Raw genomic sequence first — 18248 nt, 5'->3', positions numbered from 1 at the left:
CATGTCGACTTTTAATAAACTATGAACTTCCTTATCTGTCGTCATGCTCTTATTATTTCGGGGTTTTCAGGTTTTTTTTTCTCTTTTTTTAGGCCAAGATTCATGTTGCTTGAGTAGATTTTTCTTTTCAATATGTTTTTGAAACCCGGGAAATGTTGAAAGCTGAAATGAACTTGAACGTGCCCCCACCGTGCACAAGTGAGTCCGTCAGGTGTCATTCAGATGCATCTGTTCTCCTCCTCCCTTTAGACTTAGTTCTTGTTTTTTTTTTTTTTTGGTCATATATGATTAGAAAAAAAGTACATGTGGAGGGGTAAAGCATGGGCCAAAGGTAGAACGTGTGGCTCTAGTACAGTGAGACCTCAACTTACGAACTTAATTGGTTCCCAGACAGAGTGTGTAAGGCGAAAAGTGTCTATCTCAAAAAAGATTTTCCCATAGGAAACCATTAAAATGGGAATAATCCATTCCCGGGTTTCCATAAAATATACTTTTCAACTAAATAAGCCTTAAAACTACACACAACATACCTTATACTATGTATAATAAATGTGCTATTGTATTGTAGTGAAAGAAATACACTGAATTGTATCATAAAGTCACTTTATTTCATTTTTTTTTTCATTTTTGGCTGGATGGAATGGCGTTGGAGGTCGAAGGTCAAAGAGAATTGCTGTTTGGAAAGATTACATGACTGTAATTAAAGAAATAAACTGCTGTAAAATAAAGTTTTATTTACCTTTTTGATGGTCGTTGATGGCTTATGGAAGGAGAGTCACCTTCCATAATGACTGTTGGTAACTTAACCTCTGGTGCTGTTCGGTCGTGTGCTTCCGCCGAAGACCACTTCGCCAGCCGTGGTGGGTGTGTATTATGAAAATAGTGCTTATTATAAGGTTTAATTTTCATAAATTTGACGTTTGTAAGACGAAAAGTTTGTAAGTTGAGGTCTCACTGTATATTTATTTCTGATGTGATTTCTGATATATATATTTTCTCTTAATGACAACATTAAAGCACATAACGTAGGATATCAATGAATTTATACACTTTTAAGTGCTGATTAATTAAGATTGTCTGGCATTTATCTGCTCTCTACTGCGTGCCATGATACCACATTTCCTCAAATAGTGTCCCAAGGCCTTATTTAGTGCTTAGTGTTAAGTAAGGCATTGATTAGATGTTTTTTTGTTTGTTTGTTGTTTTGTTTGTTGCTTTTTCAGACCATGACCCTAATCTTGGGTGTGTTAGGACAGGAGATTTTTTTGGGGAAGAAACCCTTGCATTTCTTCTTTGTTTAACTATTCGAGAAAAGCAAAGAGGCTTCCGCTGTTGAAAAGTCAAAACAGGAATTCATCTTCGTTTTCTGACAAAGTTCCTTTGCGAAGAAATTTGGATAGCCAGAATATGTGCGCAATATCCAGCCTATTATTTCTCATCAAATGCATCTTTAAAGGACAACCGACACAATTTTTTTTGTTTCCTAAGTGATATCTGAAAAATGTTTTATAGCATCTAAAATACCCAAAACATGCTGGCTGATATTTTTAGTCAAATGCAAAACACCAATAAAAATGACTTAAAGTGTCCCACAACTACTTCAAAATGACCCCGGAAATTGCTAGTTTCAGAAGGTCCCGCACCCTTGTTCGTGACGTCACGCCAGGACGTCTTCGGCTTGCTCTAGAATCAAAACAATGGCTTCAGATTCAGAGAAGATGCTTTCTTGTTACTCATCCAGTAATGAATATGATTCAAATAGTTCTGAAGAGGAAAGCATAAATGTTTGCAATCGATTAAAGAAGTCCTTCCGTATCAAATCGAGCCGTCAGGACTCCAATGTAGCGTCCCACAAGATGGCGCCCAAGCTCTGTTTGAAATGGGCTGATTTGTCTGTTCAGAATTTGTGTCAACTAGTATCAAATAGTAGTCTTGATGCAACAAACAACGATTCACCATCGCGTTATTTATGTTTTTTCCTTCTAATTTCGCCATCAACACGAAGTTTTCAGACCAAACAAAGTACCCAAAATGCATTGTGTGTCGCTTTCTCGGTCAGGGGCGTTCCTGACGTGACATCACCAACTCAAAATAGAAGACTTCCTGAATATTCAGCGCCAGTCTTAAAACGTAAAATATAGCTATATGCCGTGGAATCTTTGTCAAATGCGCTCAGTAGAAGTCATTTGGAGTGATTTTACAAATTATGGACACAACTTGTCCGGAGGCGTCGGTTGTCCTTTAAATTACGTTGTGGCTTTTTTGCTTGGCTGCTTTTGCATTTACTTTGGTTTCTCAGCGACTGTCTCCTATTTTCAATTCAATTGTCATGTTTTAATGAGAGTCTCTCAAATTCTCTACAGGTCACCAATCCACAACTCATTGTTTTAACTTTTTCCATTCATACAAGGTTCATATTTAGTTGCAATTATTTGGCGGATGTATTTTTTCCACTCTGCAAAACAAGCAATAAAGGAAATCTTAATATTTGGGCCATTTAACCGTGTATCTTGTACACAAAGTTCAAACTTAGTAGTCATGAGAATCCTGGAAATTGTTCTATTTACCCAAACTCCAACCTGGAGCATAAATAGAGGCCGGTGTACCCTTACCCAAGCTCTGTTGCATGAACAGATGAAGCCTAAACAGATGAGATGACAAAATGTCCCCTCACACAAACCAAACAGAGAAGATCCACAAACATGTTTACTATTCTTGAACAACATGTCTGCCATATGCTGTGTTGCTCACTAAAACTGACTTCCACTTTTCCCTGGTTGAAAATGAGACCATTGTCAAAGTGGAGGGAATTGTGAATACAAAACAGTTTGGCTTCTGCTTCATCAAAGCCTAAAATAAAAAAAAAAAGTCAATAATAGACAAATAAAATAAAATCAGGGAGGGACTCACGGCCCAGTTATTCAAGTTCCCTTCGTAACCAGTTGCAAATTTCATCAGGATGAACAGGCCTGGATAAAATGAACAAAAATAATTGCGCCACACCTAAATGTTCATAGTTTTAAGTACACGTCACACTAATTGTGAGTGAAGGCCACTGTTTGAGGAAATATGTGACTATTTCTCTGTTAAGCTACTAAAAAAGCAATCAAGCCTCATCATGGACCTATATTCAAATGCTTTATTTTTGTCGTCATTTGATTCCAGCGCATTTGCTTTGCATTGATTGTTGTAGCGTGGCTGCGGGTTCGGTTTCATTGACTGCCTTCTTGAATGGTATGAATGTTAACCACCTTCTGTACGCCATTGCAAACCGGGATCTTTTGACTGCATGCGCTTTTGTGTCTTGCTATCTTCTGTGGTTGAACACGTGTCCATGAGAATGTAATTGTACCATGAAGCCAGCAAAACGTCTCAGTGTCTATAACATATTATATACCAGCAAGAGTCTTTATATCCATTCTTAAAGAGATACAATTGTACCCGAGTTGGTCACCCCTGGTAAAAACGGATTTACCGGAATGGCCAGTGTTTCCCATGATGCTTTGCAAGACTTATTTTTGAAGCGTTTAAGCGATTCCCATTTTATATTCTAACACCTATGCTAAATTACAACGGATGTGTAAAAGTCTAAGTACTCCTGTCAAAATAAATAAATGAAGACCATACCAAATCATTTCAAATCCCTTTCCACCATTAATGCAACCTGTACAACACAATTCAGAAACAAAACGCTTCTTGAGTTGGGACATAAAATCAAACAACCGAGTAGACATTCCTATAATTGGGGATGTGGCGGTTTTAGTAATCACATTTCACCTCAAGTTAAATGTCAGTCAGCACTTATTCTCCGCCGTTTTGTTGCTTATGCAGTGGAATATGGCGACAAATATGTTAAAAGTCTACTTGAACATCCTAATTTTATTTGTGGTTCCACAAAGTTATTTTAAACGCTGGCAGGTTTCCAATTTAACGTTGGTTTGAATATGATTGGTCAAAACACATCACATCGCCCGTTGTAAGAGAGCTTACACACGTGCCTCTACATTTGCAGTTATGTATTTTTTACTTCCCCTGTTAATTTCTTTTCCTTCAACTCGACAGGTCGTAAGTAAAATTAATGTTGGGGAAAGTTTTGAAATGATTATTTTGGTCTCTTTTCTTTTAACATGACAAATGATTGCCATTTATTTCTGTCCACTGTCAAATATAACTTTTCAACAGCAGGACGTGCTAGCGGACAAGTTGAATGTCTTTTTTTTTAATCCCCTTTTTTTCATGATGTAAATCAACAATGGGAAATGTACTTTGACTTAATTACAATATTGTATAAAATCCAGGGTTAGACCAGTGTTTTCTCACCTGGGCACTGTATGACATGTTCCTTATATTAAGAAAAAAAAAGGTCCATGCTGTCTTTCATTTGTGCAATGGGAAATAAATGTCACAGATTGATGTTTTACCAGCTGTGTTGTCCATTTTTAAATGCATCAAAACATTAATTTTTTTTAACTGACCAGATACTTGAAGAGAATGCATATATATATATATATATATATACAGTAAAGTCTCGTTATATCGATATCGGATATATCGATAGTCCCGGTTATATCGAGATTTTTTCGGACTCAAGTCCCGGTTATATCGATATTTTTCGGACTCCCTTGAATATCGATATAACGAGACTTTACTGTATATATATATATATATATATATATATATATATATATATATATATATATATATATATATATATATATATATATATATATATATATATATGGTTCAGGTAGTTGTGAACTCCCAACTTGCTATAAAAAGGTAGAAATGCACAGGACCTCAAATAAGGAGGAAATGCTATTAGTTCCATGTTACACCGTTTTGTAGCCACTCTCAGTGATGATTTGACTTCTGATGTCAGTAGAGACCAATGGCAAAAAAGGCATTTGGGACTCAGGGAGATGAACATTGTCAGTCGACACTTCTGTGTCTTGTAAGCTTTTGGGTGTGCAGTCACCTTGAGTGGTATGGTAAGTATTCTTCAAAACCTTCCCCCAGTCGTCTTTCATGTCACTTTTTTGGTCTGGAAGTTTTAAAACAGCCTGTTCTCTAATGCCTCGAAACACTTGGTAGTTGTCATCCACCGGAAGATTGCCTTGTATGATTGGAGGAATGCAAGTGGAGCATTGAACCCCTGTATGGATGTCTTTTAATGGAGTTTTGAAAACATGGCCCAGGTCGTCTTTTTCACCACTGCTTGGCTCTCCAATTGTTTGATCAGAGTGCTGCTTAAATCCATAAAAGGCCAAGTAGTTTTCCTCTGTGCAAAATTTGGAATTTGTGCTTGAAGGGACATGGGGATTGCCTTTCAGGGCATCTTGCAAGGAGTTTTCTAAAGGTTTCTCCAAAACCTTTTCACCGTTCTGTTCCCCAAAATGACAATTGGAGATCTCCCTTGCACCACGACACATTTGGTAGTTGCCATCCATTGGAAGACTGCCTTTCAGGTTTAGAGGGACGAGAGTGTGGCTTTGATCCCATTCACTTAACTTTCCTACAACATTGCCCGGGGTTTTTTGGATACTTTTTGTCTCTTTAATGTCACTATCAGTGAGTTCCCTTAAATCCTGAACTGCTTGGTAGTTGTCGTCAACCAGAAAACTGTGGTTAGAGTGTGCAGGGAAGCCACAATCACCTTTCGTGACATCTTTTGAGCAATTTTCCAACGCCTTGCTGAAATCTTGATTTTTAAGACTTGTCTGCTCATGAAATGGTCCATCCCAGAGCTCCTTGGAGCACCACTTGGCATCCACTGGAAAATGTCCTTTTAAACTCGCAGGGATGCATAGGAGAGTTTGACCCTCCTTGTTGGCATTGGCCCCCTTGCCACAAGCCCCGCTGATGAACATCTCTTGGCATCGCTCATGTCCTGTTTCCATTCTGGGTTCAACATCTCCAGACAGGCTCATGTTGCTGCAGTTGAGGGATACGTCTGAGTTTTCACCAATCGAAAACCTCCCGGAGTCTCTGTTAGCCGGCCGACGACATGCGTCAGTCAGTGTATAGGAGGACACCAAGGTTGGGAAAGAGTTTTCTTCACAAGTTGACCCTTGCTTGTCGTCACATGTCGACCCACTTCCTGTGCTTTGGTATCCAGATTCGGAAGGCAGTTGAGGCTGGGCATGACTTTTCAAAGTTTCAGGTATTACATGAACCGGCCTGATAAAGGAGTATGTTACTGCGTTTTCACATCTTGAATGTTGCTCGCTATTGCAGGGACTGGGGCGAGTGGACAAGACCCCGGTGGGTTTTCCGGACTCTTTCAGAAGTTGGTTGGTCGAAGCCAAAGGTGGGACGATGTTCATTAAGGCTTTGCTAACCGCCCCTTGTACCCCTGCAATGATGTCTGCAGCCTCCGTACAAGGGTAACTGAGAGAAGGCGGGCCGCTACCGATGCCGCTGCTTTGAAGTAGACTCTCGGTACTGCTATCAATTCGGGAGCCCTTTGACCTGCAAAAGAATACTGTGGTTATCTGAAACAGTCTCAATAAGAGAGTAAATCTTACAGCTACAAATCATAAGTCACAAGTGTTGACTTTAAGGCCGTGGATCTTAAACTGGGTTCGATCGAACCCTAGGGGTTCTGTGAGTCGGTCTCAGGGGTTCGGTGAATCCTCTGCCGCAGAGGTCCACAACTCGGTCTAGTCTGCAGTTAGTGGGCACAGTCATTGAAAGAAGGGTTCGATGAATGTGCATATGAAACTGGTGGGGTTCGGTGCCTCCAACAAGATTAAGAACCACTGCTTTAAAGGTTCGAGTGAGTCCCAGGTTACTTTGGCAAACCAATCAAGCAAGTCAAATCACGTCCCCGCAATTTGAGTACTTTGGTGAAGTCTTTGTAGCTTTTGCTATCCTTTGCCTGAGTTGGACTATGCACCCTACACCATAGTATAGCATAGCATAGCATAGCAAACCGGTGGATTGCGAGGTAGGCAACGCATCACACACAAAAACAAAACAAACGGTAAACTAACTTCCCTCAAAAACCTTAACTCCATTGATTTTTGTAACAGTCTTTGCTGTTGGGTTATACAGTGCATGTTTATGCTAACAAAAATTATATTTTAAGTCCTGCACCATACTTCGTTACCACCAGCCCCCATTTGGGCAGCTATACTCGCTGGTTTCACTATCCCTCCAATAGAAGATGTCCTGTGAGTCCACAGTACATAAAGGTTTCTTGTCATTGCCTTTCGGGTCACAATGCTGAACTGTTGTGAGAGCAATTCGCTAGACGAACACATTTTAAACATGTTTTTATTTCCTTACACAGTTTTATTTTCTCTGACCTCCATTTTTATTATACTTCCGGACATCACATCCTGTCGGTCTTTACAACAGCTCAGCCCCCCTCTTCTACCCTCATGCCTCTAGCTATCTGCGCGAGCTACTTGCCCCACTGGGTGCAGGCAGTTCCATTATGTGCCGTCCCAAAGATTCAAGAATCTTTTTTAAAAAGTTTAAAGCTATGTGATTGTTCAAGAACGCAGCAGTGAGGGGAGGTGGTTTAAACATTAAAGAGACAGGCAGACGACAGAGAGAAAGTGACAAAATGGATAGAAAACTGTGTTGCAATATCACAACTTCCAAGATGTACAACCCAGAGCTCCTTGAGACACTATGCAAAAAGCTATCCATTCCATCAAGCCATAAACGACCATCACAAAGGTAAATAAAACAACTTCATTATAAAGTATAGTTTATTTCTTTAATTATAATACCATAGCACATTTATTATACATATAATAAGGTATATTTTTGTAGTTTTAAGGCTTAGAAAATTAGAAAGTAGAAAATTATGTTTTATGGGGACCTGGGAACGGATTACTCTCATTTTAATGGTTTCCTATGGGAAATTATTTTTTGGGATACACACTTTTCGCCTTACACACTGTCTGGGAACCAATTAAGTTCGTAAGCCAAGGTATCACTGTATATGAAACTTTTGTCACTAACCAAGGTTTAAGGTCTCCTGGTGTGAGGGTCTCAACATAGATTGATGAGATGATGGGGGGCATAGGATTCAAAACCTACAGAGAGGAAAGACATTACACAAATCTGCCACACCTTTTTGACTCTTCAAAAAGAAACATAATTAAGTATCTCACCTCTTCCTTAGTCGGATAGATATTGAGAAGTTTGGAATTTTGACTGCTGATTGAGTCCCAGTATTTGGCTCTACACCTACAATCAAAGAGGCACACATGTGAACACATAGACAGGAGCTCGGTGGAGAAAAAAATGCAACGCTTTGTGAATTACTTGACATAGCAGACGTATGTCCCACTGCTGATGATGATGGCGAGTAGACTGAGAGTAATGATGAGGGTCAGCAGGAGGCTCACACGGGACGCTGCTGTTAATGTCAAAAATGTGCGAAGGAACTTGTGAAGAATTATGAGGAAAAAGAGGGTCAGCCATTGGTGACAACTGATCTATGATTAGCTGTTAGCTAGCGAATCAGATCAAAGTAGATGATGAGATAGGACACAAAATCAAATCATTTCTATGGAAAATGTCATTCTTTTGTGAATTAACTCATTCACTGCCAGACGATGTCCAAATGTGTCCACTCCAGTGCCAGGGTTTTTGTCATTTTCACTCAAATTGCAGGACCCACAGAATATTGACTTTTAGAACTACAGTACATAAACATTCAATGCAGCATAACAAACCATAGACTCTCTTCTTTGATCAGAAAAAGAGGATACTTTGAGCTTCCATGGCTGTAGAGTTATCTGCATTGAAAGTGGTGGCGGCTGTACAAATGGTAAATGCTGCCCCCTCGTGGGAGAGAAAAAACATTTCGAGAGGTCTGACCGAAGCTTGAAACGCACCCTCCCCCCAAAAGAAAAAACTAAATGCTTTTCAATTCCCGAATACATTTGGGAATGGCAATGAATGAGTTAAGATCACCAAAATGTTGATTTTCACTTAGACTTGTTGCTTCTACTTTATGTGCATGATGGGTATTTTTCTGGATATGTGTGACATGTCACGACTTACAGGTTGTAAATTGGTACTCCTCGCTACGGTCACTCGGCCGGCTTTCCCAAGGCAGTAAGTTCTGTGCCGTGACAACATAGGTTGTGCTTGGCTCCAAATGTGCACCGAGTGTTTCAGTGGTAGAACACAAGAAGCACAGTTGCGTGTTCACTAGTGGTGCTTTGACGACTTCAGCCACCTGACACAAGTGACAACAATGTCAAAACAAATTTCTTTCCAATATGAAAAGAACACTTTTTCTGACCTCTTCTGTTTCTCCTTTTTTGCGGTATGTCAGAAGTGTGCTGATTTTTTCTCTTATACTGTTTTTGTTGATGTTTGTCCTCCAAATGACTTGAAAATTCCCATTGGTCTCCTTCACTGAGACGATGGTTGGCGTTTGGGGTTTGACTGCGGGGGGACAGAGAGGAGGAAAAGAATATATAAAGACAGGGAAGTCAAGTGCAAAAAGGATAAAATGGGACTCTTAAGCCAATTAAAAAAACTTGGTGTTAAATCAGCAAATTGTTTCCATATCTTGTAAGACTTTAGAGAGAGGCGATTATAGTGTACGCCTGTACGGCCAGGTGTGGCTATTTCCATACATTGTGTGACTCATTCAATATAAATGTCATATACTGTATAAATGTTTTGATTAAGAAGATGCTAATGTAAATATCATATCGGTAAGATAAATTAAAAGCAAGGACAGGCTCCAGCTTTTCCACAAACGCCAAACAGGGGTTCATATGTTCAATGTTGTAATCCACTTTGAATGGGAGGCTATTTTGTTATGTGCTCAACTCACAGCTGTATTTCACGCTTATGTTTTTAGACTCAACATATTCGCTGCGTCTCCAGACAAATGCCGTGTGATTCTCGTCAAGTATGAGAATCATACGGACGGAGCAGCAGCATTTTTCGTTTGCACACTGAACGGGAAGACAGTGAGTCTCGCTGTGGAAGACAAAAGAAAATTAATTATCCATAACATTTATTAGCAATATTTATTTTTTTGCTGGTAGAGCCAACGGGACTTACCCATACCCGTCGAGGCTCCACAGAGTCACATTGTAGTCGGTGCAGTTTGGAGCATCAAATTGACAGGACATACGATACTCATAGTCGTTGGTGCAATCAAGATTCACTCCTGTTTCAATAAATTGACAGTGAAGATGTTGTTCGATAGTTAATATAATGTACTGTAATATTCATAATTTATTTTTTTGTGGAATATCATACGGACAAAATGAAAACGGGTTAGTGAGTTTTCCAATTTTTATGGATAACAAACAGCACGCTGATGACGGTGATTTGAACCTGAACATGCTCAAATTTAATTTAGTTTCATTGTGTGCGCGCCAGACAAAAAATAATTATGTACACTGGTTTATCATAAGACATTTGACAAAACGTTCTGATATTCAAATTAGATATATCATGCCGTTTATCCGCATCAGTGTCACTGAATTGAAATTCAGAAAGTTTGGCCAACCCCTATTCTACCACGTGACAATAAATTTTACAGTTCATCGACAAGTTGTTTACGTGATGTAATGTACGTATTATTTATTAGTTTTGCTATCGACATTCGTGGGACTGGCTGTGCGCATACTAATCTGACAGTTCAGCACAGATTTCAGTCTAACTACATGTTTTGTGATCAAATCTGGCCAGCAAAGTGTGTCACTTTGCCGTACGTCGTCAACATGTTACAATCTGTCAGCAATTAATGTTCTATCAACATTTTAAAGGACATACCAGAAAGAGACGCTGAAGTAGCGATGTTTCCCACAACAACCGCAACAACAATGACAAACATTCTGGGAAAAAGAAGATCGAGCTTCTTCTCTTTTTATCCAAGCAGTCAAGTTGGACTCGGTGAGAAGAACACTTCAATTTTCGACAAAAGTACAATTTGATCCAGCTCGATAAATGCCCCTGCAATGATTAGTCTGTTGTGAGCTGAAGACTTCCTCATTTGGGAACGTCTGACTGGAATGGCGTGCGTTGATTCCAGAGAAGTGTCACTCCCATTTCCTCTGAAATACAATGAACTTGGATGGGACATGAAACATCAACATTATTTTTGGCAGACTTTTTTGGGAGGGTGGGGGGTTCATTTATTGAAAGAGTGATTCGTTTTGTGGGTGTTGTGTGATGGCCATTAGTATGCAATAATAGCAATAATCAGATATTATTTCTATTATTTGACCTGGTTCGCGTGATTGTTGCTCTTCGGTATAACAGTTTTCGGCTTTTCTGCTGTTTCCTCACAGTAGCATGGTTAATACAATTGCTGCTATGCATCATTTTAATGCAACCGTTTCGCTCGGTTCTTGTTATGTTTATGTCCCATTCACTCGAAAACGACGAGATTTAAATAAAGGTTTAAAAATATGAGCGTTAAAGACATGAAAGTGACGCATCTTACTTTTTCCTCTTACGAAAGTAGAATGATATTTATTATATTGTACAGTACTCTGACATTGTACGGCGGGTGCATCGATCAACTAGGGAAAAGGAGTTCGGTATGACGGTACGCACGATGACGCAATGACGCACAGAGCGTCGTACGTAATCTTACGTGTGCTCCCGCGGACGTCCAAACGTTATGGCGCCCATGTTGGAACGGTTTGCGAGCCCAGGCAAAGGTAATGGCTTACGAGCGACGACTGCAATCAAAAGTGGAAAGTTTCTTTTCTCTTCCGATCCACTGGCGAGCTGTGTGTCGACAAAAGTGGCTAAAGATGTGTGCCATCGCTGCTTCGCGAGGTAAGAGACGTGCATTTTACAGTCGCTTACAGCCCACGCGATCTCGATTTCCCACCCAAAAAAACAGATGTGGTTTATTTTTGAGCGAGGCATTGGGTTACTCCATCTTTGAGCGGTCAGTATGTTTGGAAGTCTACCCGCAGTCACTTCCTGTATTTGTCACCATGTGAGCGGCAGATGGCGACAAAACCCCACTTATCATTCAAAGGGCATCAAAAAAATATAATCAACCAACTACGCGATGTCGTCTTGTGTGGTCGAGATCGTGCGGATATATTGGTTTGGTACAAACATTTGTTCTTTTATAATATACTAGTTGAACACTGTTTAGAGTCTAGCTCCTGTCAGGTCCGTTCCACACGGCCATCGTTTGAATGTCCCGTTGTATTGTCGTTGTAATAGTCACTGTGATTTTGGAGGGAGACACAAGATGGTTCTAACAAACCTCGTATTTGTGATAAATTTTGCTCACATTTCAAAACAGTACAATCAGAAGGTTGTACTTAATGCGAAAAAAATGAAAAAATAAGGATACCTGCATTTGCTATTATAAAAAGAAAAAAATGTGTAATTTTATGATTCACATTAATATGAGTTACATGTGGTTCCTGCATCTGACTAGTGATTGTTTTCCCATTTACTATTTTCTGTGGAGAAACACTTTAACCTTACACTGATTTTGGAATTATAGTCACATGCAAATTTCCCAATTGTGAGACTATTTAAAGACAACCGACGCCTCCCAACAAGTTGTGTCCATAATTTGTAAAATCACTTCAAATGACTTCTACTGAGGGTATTTTACCACTTATAGCTATATTTAACGTTTTAAGACTCACGCTGAATATTCATGAAGTTTTGCTTTTGAGTTGGTGACGATTCCTGATGTGACGTCACGTCAGGAATCCACCCCTGACCGATAAAGCGACACCCAATGCATTTTGGGTACTTTGTTTGGTCTGAAAACTTTATGTTGATCCGTGTTGATGGCGAAATTAGAAGGAAAACACATAAACAATGCGATGGTGAATCATTGTGTGTTGCACCAAGACTACTATTTGATACTAGTTGGCACAAATTCCCAGCAGACAAATCAGCCCATTTTCAATCTTGTGCATTTTCTGCGACGCTACATTGGAGTCCTGATGGCCCGAATTGATACGGAAGGACTTCTTTAATTGATTGCAAACATTTATGCTTTCCTCTTCAGAACTATTTGAATCATATTCATAACTGAATGAGTAACAAGAAAGCATCTTCTCCAAATCTGAAGCCATTGTTTTGATTCTAGAGCAAGGCAAGACGTCACGGTGTGACGTCACGACAAGGGGGCGGGACCTTCTGAAACTCGCCATCTCCGAGGTCATTTTGAAGTAGTTTTGGGACACTTGAACTCATTTTTATTGGTGTTTTGCATTGGACTAAAAATATCAGCCTGCGTGTTTTGGGTATTTTACATGCTATAAAACGTTTTTCTGATATCAGTTCGGAAACAAAAAAATTGTGTTGGTTGTCCTTTAAGGCTTTCTGATTCTGATGTCAGACAATTACACAAACAAACCTCATAAAAATAACGTTGGTCATCCACAAACCTTCAACAGAAAGAAATGAAGTGGACAGGTGGGAGTATTCCGACACTCCCTGTTCTAGATGGTTCCAATTCTGCCTGCGTTATTGGTGGGAAAATGAAGCTTGAAGATTCTTCTTGAACCTGTGCATGTTTGTGTATATTTGTGTGTGTGTGTGTGTGGGGGGGGTGTTTGTGTTGTGGGTCTGCACACAAGTGCTGGTCAAGATACCTGTTCACAGTGTGTTCACATTATTGAGATAGTGAATAAATGGCATGTCTACATCTGACTGGAGGGCTCACCTTCTATTGAGACCAAGTCATCCATTGTTTTAATATTAAGGAGAGATTTGTAAACTTGAGCTGCTCTCGCCAAACAGCTGTCGAAGCAAAGCAGGCATGCACATAGCTGAAGGCAAAGCTTGGCCTCAAAGAAGGAGGAAAAAAAGTCTTTGTTGTCTTGTTTTCATTAAACTCTCAGCATGACAGCGTGATGTGTGTGCACAATTATTTGTGTGACGGTGTCTCACTGCACCAACAAAGATACTTCTTATCTGTGAGCGTGCGTGTGTGTGCACACAGGAATTGTGCAGGTGGAAAAGTGGGGCATCAAAGCTGTGGTTAATTACAGGCCTCGAAGGCTTGAATATAAAGTAATGAATGATGAATACTAAGAAAATGAACCACACACGCACGCACACACAGGAAGGCTGGCAAAAGCCCAAGGTTGACTATCCAAGCTTTGATCAGAGTAATACGGAGGGATCATCTTGAGAAAAAAAATCAAATGGAAGTGGTTGCGAGTTTGATTGGGCCAGTTCCACAGGTCACTATAAAATACCATTAATGATCAACTTTCAAATCTTCAGTATAGCGGACCCTTTAAAGGACATCTGACGTCTCCGGACAAGTTGTGTCCATAATTTGTAAAATGGCTTCAAATGACTTCAACTGGGCGTATTTTAATCAGATTCCACTGCATATAGCTATATTTTACGTTTTAAGACTCGCTCTGAATATTCAGGAAGTCTTGTTTTTGAGTTGGTGACGAGTCCGTATGTGACGTCATGAAAGGACCGCCCCCTGACCGAAAAAAGATACATTGTAGCAGTCCTTCAATCACGTCAATGTATTTTGCTGTACATGTTTGGTCTGAGAACCGTGTTGCACCCAAAACCCGCCAGAAGAGGGCATCCAAGCTCCAAATAAGGAATTTATCAGCCTGTGGAAGCAGAGGTGGCCACTGGAGGTCGTCATTTTGTGCCTCTTTTTTTTGAGTGAGAGATTTTCCCCCAATGTTGCCTCAAAATGGCACATATAATTGTTTAATCGATTGCAAACATGTATGCTTTCCTCCTCAGAACTATTTGAATCATATTCATAACTGGATGTGTAACAAGAAAGCATATTCTCCGAATCTGAAGCCATTGTTTGGATTCTCCAGCAATGCAAGACATCTTGTCACGAACTGGGGGCGGGACTTTCTGAAAATGCCCAATTCACAGCTCTTTGCAGATTTTGGACACTTTAAGTCATTTTTATTGGTGTTTTGCATTTGAATAAAAATATCATACTGCGTGTTTTGGGTATTTTAGATGCTATAAAATGTCAGTTAAAAAACAAAAAAGTGACGTCGGTTGCCCTTTAAAGTGGTGGTTAAAGGTACCGAACCCAACTACAGTACTTGATATGCACATTCACCTAACCCTTCATTCGTGCGTTTCATCGAACCCAAGTTGAGAACCACTGCTTTAGAGTCTATAATTAGCCAAGCATGTCCTGTACTTTTTTTGTAGATGAAGAAGCCTAAAGCACACGTAATGGGAAAAAAGACAAACTCAAGATTTGAATTGGAAGATGTAAAAAAAAATAATAAGATAAAAAAATGGGTGCCGGGTTCTTGTGTTAATCTCTGACAGTGGACGTCAACCCATGACATATTTTTAGTAGGAAATTCCCGGGCAAACGAGCTTCCGGTTTCTGTTGATTTCAAGATGTCGAAATACCATCTAGAGGTAAAATAACCCAATTTTTACAGATGATTCTGAAAAAGGTTTGTGGAATTGGCGTATTCACACGCTAAAAATTGGTGCATGTCAAATTGCTCCTCAAGCTAACGCTATTGCAAGTCGGCCATTTTGCTCAGCCTTTTTGTTTCCCGAGCTTCTACCACAAAGGAGATGGCAACATTTAACACTTACCGAGACAATTTCACTTTTGCAACATTGAATCGACGAAGGCACTTTGTCCATCTTTCTGTTTCTTGCTCTGCTCCGCGGCTCTTTCTCACTCCCTTTTTTTGTACGCCTGCGAGGCAGCGAGATGATTACAGTGTCTCATGGGAACATTTATCCTCATCCTGCAGTTATGCTTGTCATTATCATTATTTTTTAATTGCTTGTCTTTTATATTTTCCTAACCTCCCTTTTAATGCCCCTGTACGATAGAACATGTACATTAAGCCTTTTTTTTAAAATTCTCTGTTGTGGTTGTTTTCTTTTCAGCTTATCAAAAGAAGCCCCGCAGTGCTATGTTCATTGCTGTAACCCAAATACGGAAACGATGAATGAATAGAATCCATTTCAAACCCAAACTGGGATTCAAACTCACTTCTGCAGGTATCTTAACTCACTTCAAGTTTGAGGATATACAGTAAATTCCACACTACATGACATTGAGTGACCTTGTAACTAACAAAACTAGTGAATATTAAGTCTTTGGAAAATGGATGGTTAGCCATTTTCCCTTCCTTATGTGTTTGTTGTGTCGCTTACTGTCTACAATAATTTGATGAAAAGACGAAAGGATAGCGCCTTTTCTTTTTCATCAGGGATTGGATTCCCCCCCCCCCCTTTTTTTTTCATTGCTGGCAACATTAAACCAGATCTCTTGAGTCACATGTTGCCAAGCTAGGCGCAACAACCATAATGCAGCACTTTGACCGGCAGTCTGTCTGCTACGGTTGAATTATATTAACGTTACCTCTTACAGCATGTGTCTCCATTTCTAAGCTTACTAATAATAAACACAATTTATTTATTAGCCCATTTTTATGCACACATTTTGTGTATACAATGTAGAGCAGGGGTCGGGAACATTTTTGACGAAGAGAGCCATAAAAGTAAAATATTTAGAAATGTTTTTCAGTGAGAGCCACAACACGCGCATGCGTGCGCTCAGGCGCGCACGCACGCACGCTCGGCCACTTTTCAACAAAATGTCAGAATGTATTATTTAAAATAAATTTGTGATAGATAGTACTCACCGTTAACATGAATGGTTTTCTGTTCCTCGTGATTGGTAAAAATCCAGGCAAACGATCGGAATGAAAGTCAACTTGCAGGGTCCATTCGCGAAGTTACTGCAAGCTAGCCTGCACGCGGCTCCTTAGCTTCCACACTTGCTGTGAAACATACTTCTCACAGAAGTATATTGATGCTAACGTTAACATGGGGCTTGTTAAAATGTCACTGACATTCGACTGTTTCATCGATTGTATTGTTTCATAGCAAATTAGAATTGGAAACTTTTGTCTCCACAAAGGCGAATCTCCAGTGCATTCAAGCTGAAGTGTACTTTGTTTTTACTCGTCGGGCTCATTTCAATGGGGCGTTTACCTGTTTCAACTGACGGCCACTATCATCCAATCAAAATTGCGCTTTCTGCAAATTTAGGTCACTGTCATCCAATCAAAATTGCACTTTCCGCCAACTGCAGCCCCAACAGAAAATGAACAGGAAAAAAAGCGAGAATATGTATTTAGATTTATCGGCGAGCCATATGCAATCATCAAAAGAGCCATATATGGCTCGCGAGCCATAGGTTCCCGACCCCTGAATGTGGAGCATTTCATTCATTTTCTTAAGCATGTTATGTCCATCCCATCTGCCTACATCACCACCGCCATCTCCTTTGCTTACACTCCCCCTGATAAGTGTGGTTGCAGCGCTACACGAACATCCAGTTTGCAGCTTTAGATGCACACTGTCGGCTAGCTAACAGGAAAAGATGAGAGGAGGGAAATCATGCACGTTAGCACTTCCCCTTCGCCGCTTCCCCCGTCCCTCGTCGCCTCGTCTCAATTTATTCTCCCATCTGTTTTTTTCTGGCTTCCTTCTCTCTATAGCTGCCTTCTCTCCTCATATTCATCCCACTCATCTGTCCATCATTCACGTCTCAGTCCCCTTTTCTACTTTACGACATAAAGGCCTACTATTCATGTCGATTGTTTGGCGTCCACTTTTAACGATCTTTCTTTCCTTTTGCACTTTAGTGAATGCAGACGCGCACATCGGGTAGAAGGAAAATAGCAATTGGTGTCAAAAGAAAAGTCTTGAAGTGATACATCTATAGTGAGAGCTGAAGGTCGTGAGGGAGCTCAATTTATGGATTGCTCCCTATATATGTATGTGGACCTTTGTATTTTATTTTTAAAGGTAAGACATATATAAGTCATTTATTGTTATGGATAATGTTTCTGAGTTTGAAATTGCATTACAAAGTTTTGAATTACAGTTTGTAGTACAGTTACTGTTTCTTAAACTGGGTTCGATCAAACCCGCGAGGTTCGGTGAGTCGATCTCAGGAGTTCTCAGGCAAGACACCCATGACTCAACATTAGTTAATGACACGCCCACTTGACCATCATTGGCTGCAGGTGATCACATGACATTGCTGGTTCAATCAGTGCTGTGGAAAATGTAGTCAAAATGACTGTCGTGTTCGTACGTCGTACAATTTAAAAAATAGTATACTTATCTCTTGAATTGTTAGTTAATTTTTCTTTTTTTAAAGGGCAACCGGCGTCACATTTTTGTTTTTTAACCGACATCAGAAAAACGTTTTATAGCATCTAAAATACCCAAAACACGCAGTATGATATTTTTATTCAAATGCAAAATAC

General features: G+C 39.9%; 2 protein-coding genes and 1 long non-coding RNA gene across 3 annotated transcripts in view; 2 read left to right on the top strand and 1 right to left on the bottom strand.

The window, feature by feature from the left end:
- The window catches only part of LOC148900824 (uncharacterized), a 239313-nt gene extending 234893 nt beyond the window's left edge, over nt 1-4420 (top strand). Inside the window, exon 2 of the long non-coding RNA XR_016114510.1 lies at nt 949-4420. This is a non-coding gene — a long non-coding RNA (uncharacterized LOC148900824). The remainder of the gene's footprint in view (nt 1-948) is intronic.
- A 322-nt stretch (nt 4421-4742) lies between these two features.
- On the bottom strand, nt 4743-10970 carry LOC148900823 (uncharacterized). The gene is made up of 9 exons (XM_088991335.1): nt 10765-10970; nt 10045-10153; nt 9812-9960; nt 9269-9414; nt 9025-9202; nt 8281-8374; nt 8127-8202; nt 7975-8048; nt 4743-6468 (listed from the first exon to the last, which is right to left on the bottom strand). Exons 1-9 carry the CDS (start codon nt 10823-10825, stop codon nt 4830-4832), a joined length of 2526 nt encoding a protein of 841 aa, XP_088847461.1. The 5' UTR covers nt 10826-10970; the 3' UTR covers nt 4743-4829.
- Nucleotides 10971-11559: 589 nt separating this feature from the next.
- smyd3 (SET and MYND domain containing 3) overlaps nt 11560-18248 on the top strand; it is a 66972-nt gene continuing 60283 nt past the window's right edge. The window contains exon 1 of the mRNA XM_088992805.1: nt 11560-11778. Coding sequence (XP_088848931.1) covers nt 11618-11778 — 161 coding nt within the window. The 5' untranslated portion in view covers nt 11560-11617. The remainder of the gene's footprint in view (nt 11779-18248) is intronic.

The sequence above is a fragment of the Hippocampus bargibanti genome, linkage group LG03, assembly GCF_051943395.1.
Source record: "Hippocampus bargibanti isolate YZ-2025 linkage group LG03, ASM5194339v1, whole genome shotgun sequence".
In the NCBI taxonomy this organism is placed as follows: domain Eukaryota; kingdom Metazoa; phylum Chordata; class Actinopteri; order Syngnathiformes; family Syngnathidae; genus Hippocampus; species Hippocampus bargibanti.
Note: the sequence above shows the minus strand (reverse complement) of the source record. Positions and strands in the feature narration are given on the sequence as shown.